The sequence below is a fragment of the Balaenoptera musculus genome, chromosome 2 (assembly GCF_009873245.2).
Source record: "Balaenoptera musculus isolate JJ_BM4_2016_0621 chromosome 2, mBalMus1.pri.v3, whole genome shotgun sequence".
NCBI classification, from domain to species: Eukaryota; Metazoa; Chordata; class Mammalia; order Artiodactyla; family Balaenopteridae; genus Balaenoptera; species Balaenoptera musculus.
In genome coordinates this window covers 144261537-144277594 of record NC_045786.1, presented here as the reverse complement: position 1 = coordinate 144277594, position 16058 = coordinate 144261537, and the positions used below count along the sequence as shown (strand labels likewise).

Below are 16058 nucleotides of genomic sequence, written 5' to 3'. Positions count from 1 at the left end.
AGAAAAAAAGATGACAGAGAAAGAGAAAAAGATGGAGCTTATGCAAGAGGAAAAGGCCAGCATATTCTCTATTCTATCTAGGGCTATATTCCCTGACTCCAGTTTCCCTGCCAAGAGTTTGCTCCAAAATTCAAATTCTAGATCCTATTTCTTAAGAAATATCGCCTCACCATCCTATTCCCACTGTATCCTTAAGTGAACTTGTTAGGTATTAACCATTAAATGGTTCCGTCTATTCTTGAGCTCACTTTATCTCTTTGATGTACTTAAGTACTCATTTATAATTGGCTTTGGAGTCTCTGTAAAATGCTGCTAAATTATTGATTAGCCTGTATTCTCATTTATTCTTTATGGGATTCCCTAGTTTCCTCACATGGTTATTTTTCCATGTTGTAAAATTTGCTCCAACTCTTTCTTTTAACTGTTGCCAGATAATCAGACTAAGAATATGTCCTTTCCTTAGTACATATCCATTTTGGGTAACAGAAGTATCATTAAGTGGTCTAGATTTCAGGTGAGTTATTATTGACTATTAATTTAATCTTTCCATTTCTCCCTAAATAATGCCCATGTTTTATCTTAATTTCAAGTTCTAAAATTAAATAACTGCATGATTTATCATGCAGTTTCTCCTTTCTCATCAAAAGTGAAATTTAATTTTTTGTGATCACTGTGGATGAATGTAAATGATTTTTAAGACCCTGTTGTATCTGACAACCATGAAGCAAAAACAGATATTACCTAGAAGAAAAGATCTGAAGTTGAGATGAGGGTTGGAGAGTCCTTACCCAAAGTTCATTTGTGTGTGTGTGTGATGGTGAGAATGCTTTAATATTTATATAGGTTATCAGAGAACCCGGGGAAATTATATTTTTGTAAGAAAATAAATTAAGCTATCTAGGTTTCTTATTTCTCCTGTGTGTCTACCTAAATGAAGGGAGGTAGATAGTCAAGAATAGTCAATTCTCAGTGAACTCTACATGTTTAATGAAACTTATAACTTCAGGGTGATGTAGCTGATTATTATAGGCTACAGATTAATGTTCCATTTTGACCAAACCTATTATATAACAGAATGGCATGGATTGGGCCATTAGTCAGCTGCATTTCATATTCTCTTCAAACGCAATTCTTACTTTGGTGAATAAAAGAGTTGAGTAGTCATCAACATGTATTAACTATTGTATTTTATGGCCTGCAGAGCACTGTGCCAGGTGCCATGGAAAATTAAAAGAAAATGAAAGACCAGTCTGTGCTCTTAGATCAATGGGGAAGACCCACCAGAAACCCTCATCCAATCAGCTACAGAGACATTGAAATATACAGAATCCTTTAGACAAAGTACCTTTAAGGAAGAGTCTTTGTCTTCTCATCTCTATCCGCAGCATGTAGGCCTGTAGCTGGCACAGAGTAAGCATCTAGTAAATTATTTGCTCTGTGCATGAATTATAACTTTTTTGGTTTGGCTTGATTAATTGGAACTAGATAATCTATCTTTTTTCTTCCTTCAACTTTAATGAAAAAAAGAGGACCCCTCCCCCCAAATTGTAATTCACTTCAAGATTTTGGGGGAAAATGAAAATATCCAGAGTATAATCTGAGGTCAGTGCTTATTAAATTGAGCCCATTCTTTCTCTATATTTTATACATCTGTATTTGTATTATCCTATAGTTAGTGCTCCAGTAACTCTTACATTATCCTAAGATAATGTTAGATTATCCTAAGGCAATCCAAAATTATTAATCATCCAAGAAAACATATTTTAACTCAGTTTACTCCTTTCCTAAGGCAAGAAATAGGAAACTCATAGATTGATAACAACCACAGTTAAAGCAAAAAATTGTATGACTCCCCATCGGTTAACTAGAACACCACAATCCCAACACGCTGAACATTCAGTTAGCAAAATTTTCTAGCATGTTGCAAATCTGTCACATCTCAAGTTTAATATAACTTACAATACCATGAGTTAAGGAAACTGAAGTAGCAAGTTTAGCAGTATTCTAAAATTTCTCAGTTGAATAGCTCTTGGTAGTAAAAGTGAGGTCCAAGGAATCTGGCCGTCGCCTGGGAGCTGATTACAAATGCAGAGTCTCAGGAAGCTCCTCAGACCCAGACCCACTCAGATAAAAATCTGCATTATAACAGATCCTTGGGTAAGCCCATGAATAAAGTTTGAGAAGCACTGCTGTAGGCAAATGTCTTTCAAACATTTTGAATTATGACCCATAATAGGAAATACTCACATGCACACACACATAACAAGCAAAGTTTAACAACATAATACCTATTTCTTCTATATATGATGCATTCTAGTTTGTTGTGTTTTCTTCTAATTTCACTTACTTAAAATTAAATACTGGTCTTGACCCACTGGATTGACTTCACTATCTTTTGGAATGGGTCAACAGACTTATATTTGAAAAATCACTACCCAGTAAGTGGAAAATCACTGATGGAATCTGTGGGTGCATAGACTATGTATTAAGTAGGGTAAGTAGGCAGGGTGTGGAGAAGACTTTCAGGCGGTTAGGTTAAAGCTAACTCAAACTTCACCAGATTGCTAGGATGGGACCTAATAATTTGCACTTTTAACAAGTTCCCAAGTTAATGCTGCTGGTCCTGGGACCATACTTTGAGAACCTCTGGTCTATATTAGTAAGGATGGTGATAAAGAGAAAGTGGATTCCACATATATTTAGGGATAAAAATCTACAGAACTTGGAGGTTAGTCAGTATGAGCTGGAATCTGTAAAAACAGAGGAGGTAAATATTGGAAAGCAAATTTGGCTTTGGAGTAGAGAGATATATTGTCAATTGAGAAAGAAATCATCATTTGTTTTATGGAGCTGGTTTACCTCCAGCATACTTGGGCAAAGGATGAGAAATGGTTCTTTAAAAAAGAAATTCCCTTTGCATTTCTAAAAGCCCTCTTTTTTTTTTTTTTTTTAAAACAATTAGAGTAACTGACCTCATATATTAGGATACCTTTAGAATTAACTAGGAGGGTTGAAAGGTATAATTGGCCTGTGCTCTTTTGCCTGATGTCACCCAGTGTCTTTCTTCCCTGCTGGCAAAAGGTAACTCACGTGAGGACCAAGATTACACACTGAGTCATTGGCAACTAGAGCTGCTATTAGAGTCTAGGCCTTTCAGCTTTGTGTAATATCAATAAATGTCACCCAGGCTTTGTGTAGTTATGGCTTTTGCAGAGTATACTCTGCAGCCAAACCTCAGGAAATCGTGTGGCATTTATTATACTCAAATGTTGTTCAGAGCAGTATTCAGGTACTATAGGGGTTATAATGATGAGTAGAGATCCAGCCTAAGTTATTTACAGTCCAATGTAAAGTGTTATAAGACAGCGTTCAGTCTGAGCTTTAAGATAGTTACATAGTATGGAGATTGAGGAAGTAAATCATTCACATCTAGTGCAGTTATCTAGAAAGGCCTTGTCAATGAAGTGGCACTTAACTAAATTGCTTTTTTAATGTGAATGCCACTTCAATATATAAAAATGAATAAAAATATTAACATATAAACACCGTGTGTTTTCATACAACTCTAAAATTTTTTAAACGTATAGTATAACACATAAAACTGAAACTCCAAAACCAATAAAAATTTAATTTACAACATTAATGTGATGGATAACGATAGGCTGCAGAAATAAAATTCTTGCTTACAATGTAAATTTCTAAAGTTTAGTGTTGTTAGTGAAGGTTTGGGGGCTGGGCTGCTTGAGTTTGAATCCTAGCTTTGCTACCTCCATTCTGTATGCCCATGGACAGGTTGCATAGCCTCTCTAGTTTTATTACTTATAAAATGAGGTTCCTAACTTATAGGACTATTGTGAAGATTAAATAAGTTAGTACATGTAAAATGGATAGACAGCTCCAGACATGATAATAAATATACAGTGATTCCCGGCTATTAAAACTGACTGCTACAGCAAAGATTATTTTGAGCTCAGTATTCCTGTCATTGAATGTCATGTAGTGACTCAGTTTTCCCACTTGCATTCATATCATTATGAAACTTGGCTCTGATATGGAGCTATGACATCTTTGGCATTTGTTGACAAGACTGCATCACTAACTTACTTGTCTGCCTCTGAGAGAAAATACCTATTTCTTTACAATGAGAAATGCAGTTACCCTGTGGGCAAGTTTAGTTAAGTGAGTATTCCCACTACCATCAGCAATCTCATACCTATTCTCTCTCTACCAGGAATTAACTAGAAAACTGAGTCTGAGAATTCACTGTGATGGTTCTAGAAATTCTGAAGTTCTTTCCCTTTGACAAATCTACCCCCCAAGAAACCAAGACATAATCAGAAGGTGGCTTGGTAGCATGAAATCACAGTCTATCAACTAGAAAACCCTGTATTCATTTCTACACTATAGGTAGCATGACTGATCATATTTAAGATCAGTCTTGGGAGATAAATAGAATTTTTTAAAATGGAAAGGTATTCAGATGATGGGTATAGCTTGAGCACAGGTATGAAGATAAGAATATATGTTTTATGTCCCAGGATCGGTGAGTTGTGTGATTTAGCTAAAGCATAGGATGTATGAAAGGGTAATGAAAGATTACACTGGAAAGGTAGGTTTCCAGTCCTTCATTTCCTGGAGGACTTTGCATACCAGAATGAGAAGTCAGGCATGCACTCTTTCCTCCCCTGCTCCCAGTTTTGTTTTTGTTTTTGAGCAATAAAGTGGCATGAACAGAATTATACTTTAGGAAGATTGATCTGGAGACGTAATGTTTGAATAGGTTAGAATGAGGGCGGACACAGAGGAAAGTAAATTAGAGAGAAGGCGATCCCAGTAGTTCAACTAAGAGTATTCATAACCTATAAAGAGAGAGGCAATAGAAAGAAAATAACATATGAGTAATGTTATTATGTTAGACTACAGGAGTTGGCAATATATTATATGTAAAGATTGACAGAGTAGAGAGAGTTTTTAAATATTACCAAAATTTTAGTCTGAAGGAATGGTAGTGTCAATAAGAAAGAAGTCAGGATAGTTTTGGTTTTGTGGGAAATAAAAAAGAGGCTTCGGATATGTTGAGTTGGGGTCTTAACAGAATATGCCCCAGCTGGCAGAATAGGTACCCAGAAGGAAACCGGCAAATCCAGAAGTAGAAGTAGGGATGAAAATGTGGGAGTTGTCTAGCAGATTATAGTTGAAATTGTGAAAATTCACCATGGGAGAGAAGACGACAAAAGACTACTGATACTGAGGAATATTTACTTACCTTAAGAAGGAAGGGGAAAAAAAAAAAAAAAAAAGGAAGGAAGGGGTACAGAATAGTGCAAGAACTAAGAGATCCAAGTGTTCATAAGCTAAGACAGGAGAGAACTGCAGAAGGGAGGAGGTGGTCTGAACACTGAAAAAGGGCTATAGGATTTGGTGGTTGGAAGTTACTGCTGACCTGCAGGGGCAGCATGTTCTTCCCCGCCCCCCCCCCCCCCCCCCACCTCATATACTGAGAGCACAAGGAAATAGAGGGAGCGGATGGTGAGAAAGTGGAGACAGTGCATGAAACAGTTCTTTCAAAAAGATTGGCAAAGAAAGAAGATGGGAAGAGGGTGATGGTGGGTTCCAAGAAATACTTGTGTGTGTGTGTTTTAATAGATGAGGGTAACTTTAGTTGAGAAGGAGCAGAGAACAATAATAATTAAGGAGTCAAGAGGGTAGGTGACTGCTTAAGTTCTGTAAGGAGGCTAGAAGGAATATGATCAAGAGCACTAGCAAATGGGTTAGCCTAGATAAAGGAACTCTAATTCAGAAATAAGGGGAAAGCAGCACTAAGAGATATCAAGGAACTGAGGGGAAAGGAAAGAAAATGGAGAGAAGTGTTTGTCAGAAGTTCTCAGTATTCTCAAGAAAGGTAAGGCAAAGGAATCTGCTGAGAAGAGAGATGTGATTGGAGTTGGAGTTGGATGGTAGGAAAGGTCTTGGAACAGCTACCACTGCATATTTATTAGGGAGTTCACCAGATGAGAAGGGTTGTAAGGATGCAGCAGGAGCCAGCTAGTATGCGTCTGTGGTAGAGAATGTGACTGTGTATCTTTCTCAAGGAATATTAAACGCACTGATAACAAGGAAAAGTAAATGCAGTGTGTTGCCCAGGACTGGAAAGATGGCAGAAGATCATGGGGATGAGGGATTCTAATAGTTTTCCAAGTGCTTTTTTGAAATAATAGGAACTCCTAGATGTGTAAAATGCTTTGATGAGGATAAAGAGGGAATTCACAGAGGTATAGGAAGTATGAAGAAAGTAGTAATTGTTTTTTTTTAAGAGTTTGAGATATTGGAGCTGTAGCATGCCTAATGTTGAAGTTGAAGGCTTATGCCAATTGGTGATTAGAATGGAATAGAGCTGGAATTCTTCACTTTGGAAAGGTAGACAGTTTATAAGGCCAAAGTGTTGATAGATTAATTCAAAAGGATATTGGCAGGAAATAGAGTGGAGGGACAATTTTGAACCTCTTGGAGAAGGAAAACTGTGACAAGGAAGATGAGAAGGTTGAATAAGTCAGTGACTTGATCTTCAGCTGAGGAAAGAATAGCTGGTGAGTCAAGGTGGAGGAATAATAGTACAGAAGGAGCAGTAAAAGGCCAGGGCACTTTAGTCTTCCTTCCAGGACATAAAACCCGTAGCTCTAGCTTCTACACTTACTATGACTTTGGGTAAATTACGTAGCCTTGCTAAGCTTCAGTTTTTTCATCTGTGAAAACAAGATAAAAATAGTGTCTACCTCATAGGATTATTGTGAGTACTCAATGAGATAATGTATGTAAAGCATATAGCACAGAACCTACCAAATATATTCGATGTTCTTGCTGCCGTTGCTGACATTGACATTTATAAAAGGTACGTAGATTTTGCATAACGTAGGCTATGCTGTGTCACTGAGTGCAGCATAGAATAGATACCACTTGTGGCCAGTGTCACTCCTGATGCTGAGAAGTGTTAATACCAGAGTCCTTCACATCTCTCACCTTTAAGTAGTAGGACTCACCTTCACCGAAACATTTTAGAAGTTTGTATCATCACAGAAATACGGTTTTTGGTAAATTTGAGGAGGATAGGGATATCCATGGAATCAAGGGAAATTGTTCAAAAGAAAACAAGAACAATAGAAGGAGCTAGTAGATTTGTACCACAGCAAACTAAATTGTGGAAGAGCTTCTCAGAGTTGTATTTCTAGAGCTGAAGCTGGCCATGCCAGGGATTAGACATATAAAGGATAGAGTGGTAACCTGGGAGACCATGTTAGCTGTAGGGAAGCAGGTTGATGCTCGTGGAAGACATACAAGTACAGTAACAGAATGCCAAGTGTCAAAACAGGGCAGGCAGTAGGAGCTCAGAGAAAGGAGAGATTCCTTTTGTTGTTGTTGTTTTAAACTTAGGTGCTCTTCAGATGGCCCATGTAACCTCAGTTCTAGGAAAACATAGCTTCAAAAATGAAAAAAGTTACTCTGAGTTCTAAGGAACTTTACCCCTTCTTCTAGCCCTTGGAATTTGCTCTGTAGGAGTTTGTTTTTTAAATCTTTGGTCACATGAAAGTAAATCTTTGACTTATGAGAGTTCACATTCTACCTCTCTTACTACTTTTCCTTGCTGTTTTTGGCAGGTAAACGGCCAAGACCTAAAGAACCTGCTGCACCAGGATGCTGTAGACCTCTTTCGTAACGCAGGCTATGCTGTGTCCCTGAGAGTGCAGCACAGGGTAGGTGTCATTTGCTGCCACCAGGCTTTTGTAACGTTGTGAATAAATCATGTGGTGTAATTTTCAGTAGTGTGTTTGGCTTTTTTCCTTTCACTGTCATTCTTTTGAAGAACCTGTCTGGCACAGGCAGGGGTCTTCTGAGACTTCTGCTTATCATTAAAGGAAATTTATAACAGTATGTTTGCAACCCAGGTCCTAGCTTCAAGGTAATGTGCCCTAAAGATAAAGCTTGACAACCAAATTAAAATAAATGGGGAAAAATACAACCAGAATCAATTTTATTTCTTACTAGGGAAGGAAACATATGTCTGCCCTTGAACATTCTTATTTATGAAACTCTAAGTGCAACGATGGTGGGTTTTTTGATACCCACCATGTGCTTTTCCCTATCACCACAACGAACCCTTTTCTTATCAACTTGGGGATCCTCTTGACCAAAGCTCTAGTGCTCAAAGGGGAACTCCAGGAAAAAGGAAATGGGATTCAGAATTCAGTCAAGTTAGCACCTATTCTACATCCATTCCTTAGTTCCTAGTGTTTTATAATTTGGATGATGAGAAGAGAAGCCTGAGTGGACATAATTCCTCCCATAGCACGAAGGACTTTGGAATGCATTTGCAACACAGTTTAATTGTACCTTTAAAGTTACTCCCTCTTGAACTGATGCTATCTTTGCTTCATTAACTCCTGAGTGAGGCTTCAAAGGCTGAAGAGTTCAACAGGAGATAGTAAAAAATGTGGAGAGGGCAAGGCATGAAAGATATCTGAGAAAACAGCTGGGGTTGCAAGCAGAATCTCAGTGTGGTGGATTAGAAAACAGGTTGATAGGAGACATATTGGTATTCAGCTGCTTCTGCCTTGGCTCTTCTTTGTTTCGAAAGCATGGGAGAATGTATGCAATAGGTAAAGGCAAGCAAATATAGGCATACATTTTAGATAATGATTAGAGTTCTTTTTGAAGGCATGTGAGAAGTGATTTCCAAGGTTCATTTTTTAGGAAACATCCAAAATAACTCCAAACAAAACAGGTTCTTCTGGTCAAGGAATTGGCCTAGCTCTAAAAACCATGTCTTTCTATTGAGCGTGTTCTCTCAGGACATCTCATCAGGAAATGAATGAAAGATGTAGAGGTGGGATAGAGGATAGAAAAGGTAGTTTGTTCAGTCTTGTCTTTCAGATTGAGGGGGTCAGAGTTTCATGGATTGTAATGAGGAGATTAAATCTAACTAAAGATGGCATCGCAGTTGCTGCCAGTTACCTATTAAAAGTTAATGTTAATCTAATTCGAAAAGATACATGTACCCCAATGTTCATAGCAGCACTATTTACAATAGCCAGGACATGGGAGCAACCTAAGTGTCCAGATGAATGGATAAAGAAGATGTGGGGGGTGTGGGGGGTGTGTGTGTGTGTGTTTTTGTGTGTGTAATGGAATATTAGCCATAAAAAAGAATGAAATATTGCCATCTGCAGCAACGTGGATGGACTTAGAGATTATCATATTAAGTGAAGTAAGTCCGACAAAGAAAGACAAATACTGTATGATATCACTTATATGGGGAATCTTAAAAAGTGATACAAATGAACTTATTTATGAAACAGAAATAGACTCATAGACATAGAAAACAAACTTATGGTTACCAAAGGGGATAGTGGGGGCAGGGGGGGAGAGATAAATTAGGAGTTTAGGATTAGCATATACACACTACTATGTATAAAATAGATAAACAAGAACCTACTGTGTAGTGCAGGGAACTATATTCAATATTGTATAATAACTATAATGGAAAAGAATCTGAAAAAGAATATGTATATAAGTGAATTGCCTTGCTGTACACCTGGAACTAACACAACATTGTAAATTAACTATACTTCAATTTTAAAAAACGGTTTAAAAAAAAGGTAATGTTAAGAAAGGCTACCTTTTACAAAATTGATTGAAATGAAGAAAGACCACCAGCCTCAAAAGGGAATGCTTAGGCAATGAAAAATTATGACTGTTAGGATATGATTTATTTTTACTTATTTACCTTTGAGTCTTTTACCTCCGTTCCATATAGGCTTCACCTTTATCTTTGCCTAGTATTACAGAATAGGAGATGAAGGACAGGACCCCACCTTCGGAAGGAGTGGGTACCTTTTGGGAATTGGAAAGTATTTCTAAATAATGGCATTGCACCTGTGTTAACATTGCTCAGATCTGCTCTTATTGCACTCTGATGACTGATAATCTTTCTAGAAAGATGGACACCCCCTGCCCCTGCCCAATAATTTCCAGGCTCCATATAGGATCAACAGGCTTCACCTCATATCTTCATTTTCCTGGTATGATACACAAATAGCTTGGTGGAGACAGTACAGAAATAGAAAGAGGTTATCTCAGGGGTCCCTTTAGGTCAGTAGCACAGCAAGGTTAAATGCCTCCCCATCAGATTTATTTTGTTTCCAAAGAATTGGTGAGATTGTTGTATCAACTCAGGACAAACAGAGAGGACTCCTGTTCGATAGTGCTTGGGGTTTACAGCTTTGGGTGGGATAGAGACTGTAGACCCAGGTAATGTCTCAGCTTGGACATTTCAGTTGTGGTAAACACACATTGGTCACTAGAGTTAACATTTTTCTTCCCCTTCCAGTTACAGGTGCAGAATGGGCCTATAGGACATCACGGTGAAGGGGAGCCAAGTGGTATTCCCATAACTGTGGTGGTGGTGCCAGTGTTTGCCCTCATCATGGTAGCAGCCTGGGCCTTCATGAGATACCGGCAACGACTTTGAAAAGCTTGCTTTCTTCTAGTGCTCCCAAAGAAGAAGATACATTTCTCTCTTTCTCTCACCCTCCTCCCCTGCCATTCTCCCATAACTTTCCCTCTCTCTACATAGCCAACACACAATTTAAAGAGACTGCTATCCAACCAGAACCTTGCTGCTCGAAATCTCTAAATCCTCATACTCTAGTGGGAGAGTAAAGGCATTGTTTGAAGGAAAGCTGAAAGAAGGACTTGCTTAGAACAAATGAAGAGTTATATATTTTACTAGGACCACCAAGAGAAGTTCAGCTGCAACCCAGAGAGGAAGAGGTCCAGTCTTCCCATCACCATGCGTGATTCCTTTTTTCTTACCTGGCATGTGTCAAAGATCAGCTGTAATAAGAGGAAGAAAGGATTTTTCTCTTTAATGATCTTCGTTGGGAAGTTTTTGTGGCCTTTATTTAATTTCTAACTACCTACTTGGGCACCTACTTTGTATCAAACAAAGGTGAATGAGGAGAGAATTTCTACTTTTTTAAAAAAGCAAATATATATATATATATATATACACACACACACACACACATATGTATTCATATATGATAGTATAATAGTGATGCCTTATGGAGAATTAAAGAGGTAGAAAGCAACTCTGGTTTCTGGGTTTCCGATGTAAGAATTAAGGGATAATCTTAATTGAAGAATTCGATACATACCGGGAGTGAGAGAGTGAGCCTTAAGAGAGGATGCAACTAATTAAAAATCTTAGAACAATATTTCTTCTCATCATAGCTGCGGTGAAGTTGAGGTAAAATGCCATAATCCAGCTTCGTGCAAGTCAGTCTGTTTAAAAAACTCGGGAGTTGTAAATATAAACCTTACTAATCTCTGGGCTACCCTAGTGACTGTTTTGGTCCCTTACAGACCTGTTAAAGGATCAGCTGGAATGACTGTGGTCAGAGCTGTAACTATGGCGATGGGGCCAAACCAGCCCAGTGAAAAAACTCAGGCTGTCTACCAGTCTTTCCTGTTTCTCCTAACAGGCAAAATCTGAGCAAGAGACTGCTCCCAGCAGGGTGGGCATGAAATCAGCTCTGCTTCAATCCAGTTAAGTTGAAAGGGTTTGGATTGCTACTGTTTTTTGAGAGGTTCTGAGCGCTGGTTATGGCTTTTAATGAATAAATCATTTTGCAGGGAAGGGGAAGAAAAGAGTTTTGTTTGTTGTAGGGGCTAGGGAAGTTTGGTGGATGTTTCAAGGGGAAACCTTATGGATGAATGGATGTTAGGGAATACCAAGGATATAAATGAGGTGGGAACCCTCCTGTTCATGTGGTATTGAAGGTTGGTTTTAAAGCACTAAGGAGAGCTGAACCAAGACTTAATTTTCTGGCTTAAAGAAAATCATTTGCATCCTCTAAATATACTGGCCAGGCTATAGGCTTTATATAATCTTGACAGCAAGAGTATGAAGACTTTCCCTCAGGCAGTCAGTTGTGTCCAATTTTTAGCATGGATGATCTGGTAAGAATTTTATAAATGTTGATTGGACATCAGCTTTGTTATGACTTTTACAAAGAAGCAAAATACATAGCCTCCATTCCTAAAGGGTGTTTGTTTTTTTTTTTGGTTGGGAAAGAGAACACCTTTACACATAAAATAATATACAATTACCTCCATAGGCAGGGAAATGTAAATTAGTGTCAAATTTATACTGCAAACCAAAGGAAACGGTTACTGATAATAGAGGCACTTGAGAAAGTTCCATGGAGGAAGGGGACAAGTTAAGGACCCTTGAGGAGCTCACAGTCAAGAGAAATAATAAATAGATGAGAAGTTAAAAGTATATCATCAGCTTAAGTAATAGTTGAGAACAATAATAAAAGAAATGGTACTTTTCAGAGTATGATGCAGCTACAAAGACGTGCAGACACATTTTCTTTTTTCTTTTTTTTTTTTTTTTTTAGGAATTCAGAAAAAGAAAGCTGTCACGTAATGGCATCAGGCCAGAGTGGAAAGGGAAGGCTTTTAAAAATAAAAACCCCAGTTAAGACCTTGCCTCTGGGTCACCTATTGGTATAAGAAGAAACTTGCTGTAAACAATCCTAAGAGGATTTCTGCCTTCAGACCTGAACTGTTCAGTACCTCTGAGACTCACTTAGACAACTGCATTCACAGGTTCCATGGAGAAACCCTAACAGTATTCCAGTTTTGACCTCAACCAGCCCCTCTGTGGAGGCACAACCTCGGGTGCCCTCCCTGTATCTGGAGGAATGTGCGGCAGCTTCTGCAGCGGGCCTGCTTTCCTCCCAGGATTCCTTTCGGGGTTTGGACATTAGCTCCTGAGAGGACCTTGAGACATACAAAAGGAAGCAAATGGCAAGCAGGAAGGAAAGCTATTTTGTTTTTTGTTTGTTGGTATATGTAAATAAAAACACCTATCCTATCCCATCATTGGTAGAGGTTTTGCTTTGGTTGATAATAGGGATTCCAATGCACTTTAATAATTCAGGTTTTCTCTGGAATTAAATAGCATTTAAAGATCAATATAGTAAAGGTTTAGGCAAGTATGCTACTTCAATTATATTCTTATTTCTGATTCTCTAGAAAATTAAATTATTATCATAGATGAAGTATTGGAGCCCATTGTAGGTCATTACAAAATTCATCCTATTTATAGATTGAATCTAACATTTCTATCACTTTATCGATTGTAGCTAATATTCTTCCCACCTAAATTACTATATTCAGAGTTTTAAAAATTGAATGAAAATCTTTTTTAAGACATTTACTTAAAACACTTCTCTACATTTATCATCCTATATTATACATACATTTCTAATAAGACGTTGTTTGCTTCAATCGTCTCTTTTCTTTTCCTGCCAAGTTTTAACCAATGCTATTGATTTAACTTAATCACACCATCTAGACATGTATAATAGAAAAAGGAAATTAATACCTGTTACTACATTCTGTGCCAGGTACTAAACTACACCCCGATTGGTAACACTGTTTCTTCATGCCTCACAACTCTGAAGTCTAAGTATTGTTAAAAAGACACTAAGGAGAATAAATTGTTCTACTAAGATTACATAGGTGGTAATAATAGAATCAGGATTTAAACTCAGGACTTCAGGTGCCACCACCAATATTTCCTTACTGACAGTGGTTCTCAAAGTGAGGTCTCTGTACAAAAACATCAGCATTTCCTGGGAACTTGTTAGGAAAGCAAATTCTTGGGCTCTACCCTAGACCTACTGAATTAGAAATTGAGTAGGGCACCCAGCAATCTGTTTTAATAGTCCCTCCAGGTGACTGATGCACATTAAAGTTTGAGAATCACTGCTCTATGCCAATAGTCACCTTTTTCTCAGGTTAGAATCACCCAGAGAGCTGATAAAAATTCTGATGCCCAGGCTGCACCTAGATCAATTAAGCAGAATCTCTAGGGGTGGGAATACGGCAGCAGTAAAACAGAGTTCATCATGTAATTCCAGTGTGCAGTGTCAGAAAAAAAAACCAAAACGCTCTGGCATTTAAACCTAGACACTGTTTAAATTATTGAATTACATACAGGCATTGCTCCAGCCAAAAATGAGAATTTCACTTGGGCCTTTTTGGAGCCCAGCTCTCCATTAGCTTCTGCCTCAAGTATAGATGTGGAATAAGAAGTGGAGCAGTATTTGGATTCTGATTTGCTAAGGACTGACCAAACTCCAGCAAAATGTATTAGTGAGCATGTCAGTGCGTGCATCTATTAAATTAAAACCAAATCATAGAACATTGGAGCTGAAAGATTCTAGGATGAATCTGTCTTAAAGATGAGAAAATCAAGGTTCAGAGACGTGAACTAACTTAACCCAGATCAAAGACTTAATCTGTGGCAGAGGTGCCCTTTCTGTCTCATATATATGTCTTGAATGTATCCACTATATGAACATAGACAAAACTATCCTTTTTATCTCAGTCCACTTCCATCTTCTTTCTTTGGGCCTTGAATAAATATCAGAAGAACTGATTGACAGCTGAAGGGTATTGCAAGCATCATGCAGAATTGGGAGATTACACAGAGTAATCTGAGAAAGACCTTGTATCGAATTCAATCAGATGAGCTCTTCTGAGACTGATTCCAATAGTTCAAAACTAGAAAAGTTTTTTTTTTTTTTACATTGGACACTGTTTTTGTTGTGTAGATAAGCAATTTTTAAAATATTTTTTTAAATGAAACAACATAAGGTTCTCAACTATGTGGGGGAGTAGAGTTCATGTAATTTCATGTGAAGCCAATAAAGATTTTATTCTAATCTATTTTAGTTGAAATTTATCTTTGGACAGATGAGAGTTCTTTTCTTCATTCAACAAATGAGTGCCTACTATGTGCTAGGTGCTGAAAATACAAATATAAATTAAATATGGTCACTCTAAGCTGAAATAGCTCATCATCTGAAAGTGGGGGAGTATTTGTTGGTGATCTTGATGTTAAAGTATTTTTCTGATATAGTAGAAATAGTAGATTGAGTTGTGAAGCTCTTTACCTCTCATTTATAATAGGTTTACAGTTGGTTGCTATCCTGGGGTAAGCCCCTTTTGCTGTTTCTCTTTTTATCTGCAAATCTTTTTGAGACAAGCACTCACATCCAAAAGGGCAATTGCTATCAAAAGGAAGACAGTATTTTAAGGAATTCTATTCTGATCAGAACCAAGTTCTTAACAGCCATAGTCTCTTGCCTGATGTTGACATTTATAGAGAGACTCCAAAGCACTTGATCTGCTTACCTGATATACTTGATGATACTGTAATAACCTATATGATAAGAAAGCATTGTTGTGTCTAAAGAATCAAATTATAGCAACCACTAGGTCTTGTTTCTAAATGTTTTCCTTACTGTTCATATTCTCTTTCTTTTTGCAGGGGAAAAGGGGAAAGGGAGAGAGCTGAAATGTGGTTTCAAATGCAAGTCAATCATTAACAGAGTCATTTACAAAAGAACTTTGTATTTACTGTAATCATTAAATTGCTTGACCAGTCACAGGAAAATGGGTGATCCTTCTTCCTAGTTTGCAGATTTGCAAATGGAATCACAAAATTGAATCCCATTTTAGTTCTGTATCGGCAATGCTGATTTGAATATGAGTTTCTTATTACTGTTTTTGACGTTGAACATTGTTTTTATTGTGTAAAATACATGCACATTTTACCCCCAAGACATGTTAATCTTTATAAGATTATTTTCCTTATGAACCTTATTTTATTTTGCTTCCTTTCTACTTTGATCCTAACGTCATATTGCATGCCTGGATCTAAACAGCAGTCAGTTTCTCAGATCAAATAGATGCCCTATAGCAACTTGGAAGACATATGGACATAAAACCATATTTTCTAAGGAATACCATTATAAATTAAATATGTTAATGATGCCATCAAAACAGATGATAATCTCTCTTAAGCTTTGCTATTTGATACCAGATACAGTACATGAAATAATAGTGTATCTAACTGTGCCTAACTTAGTATTGGCATTCAACAAAAACTTGTTGCATTTGTCAGTAAATCTTTACAATCTTTT

At 37.5% G+C, this 16058-nt stretch overlaps 1 protein-coding gene across 6 annotated transcripts in view; it reads left to right on the top strand.

Moving 5' to 3' along the window:
• Window positions 1–16058, top strand: part of LOC118889654 (synaptojanin 2 binding protein) — a 93397-nt gene that overhangs the window by 67615 nt on the left and 9724 nt on the right. For 2 of the 6 annotated variants that reach the window (XM_036841622.1, XM_036841621.1), the window contains exons 5-6: window positions 7653–7748; window positions 10382–15519. In XM_036841622.1, the coding sequence (XP_036697517.1) occupies window positions 7653–7748; window positions 10382–10522 (237 nt within the window). In that variant the 3' untranslated portion in view covers window positions 10523–15519. Of the gene's footprint in view, window positions 1–7652; window positions 7749–10381; window positions 15520–16058 lie in introns of those variants that run through there. The other 4 variants (XM_036841620.1, XM_036841619.1, XR_005018590.1 and 1 more) reach the window with 3 other exon arrangements.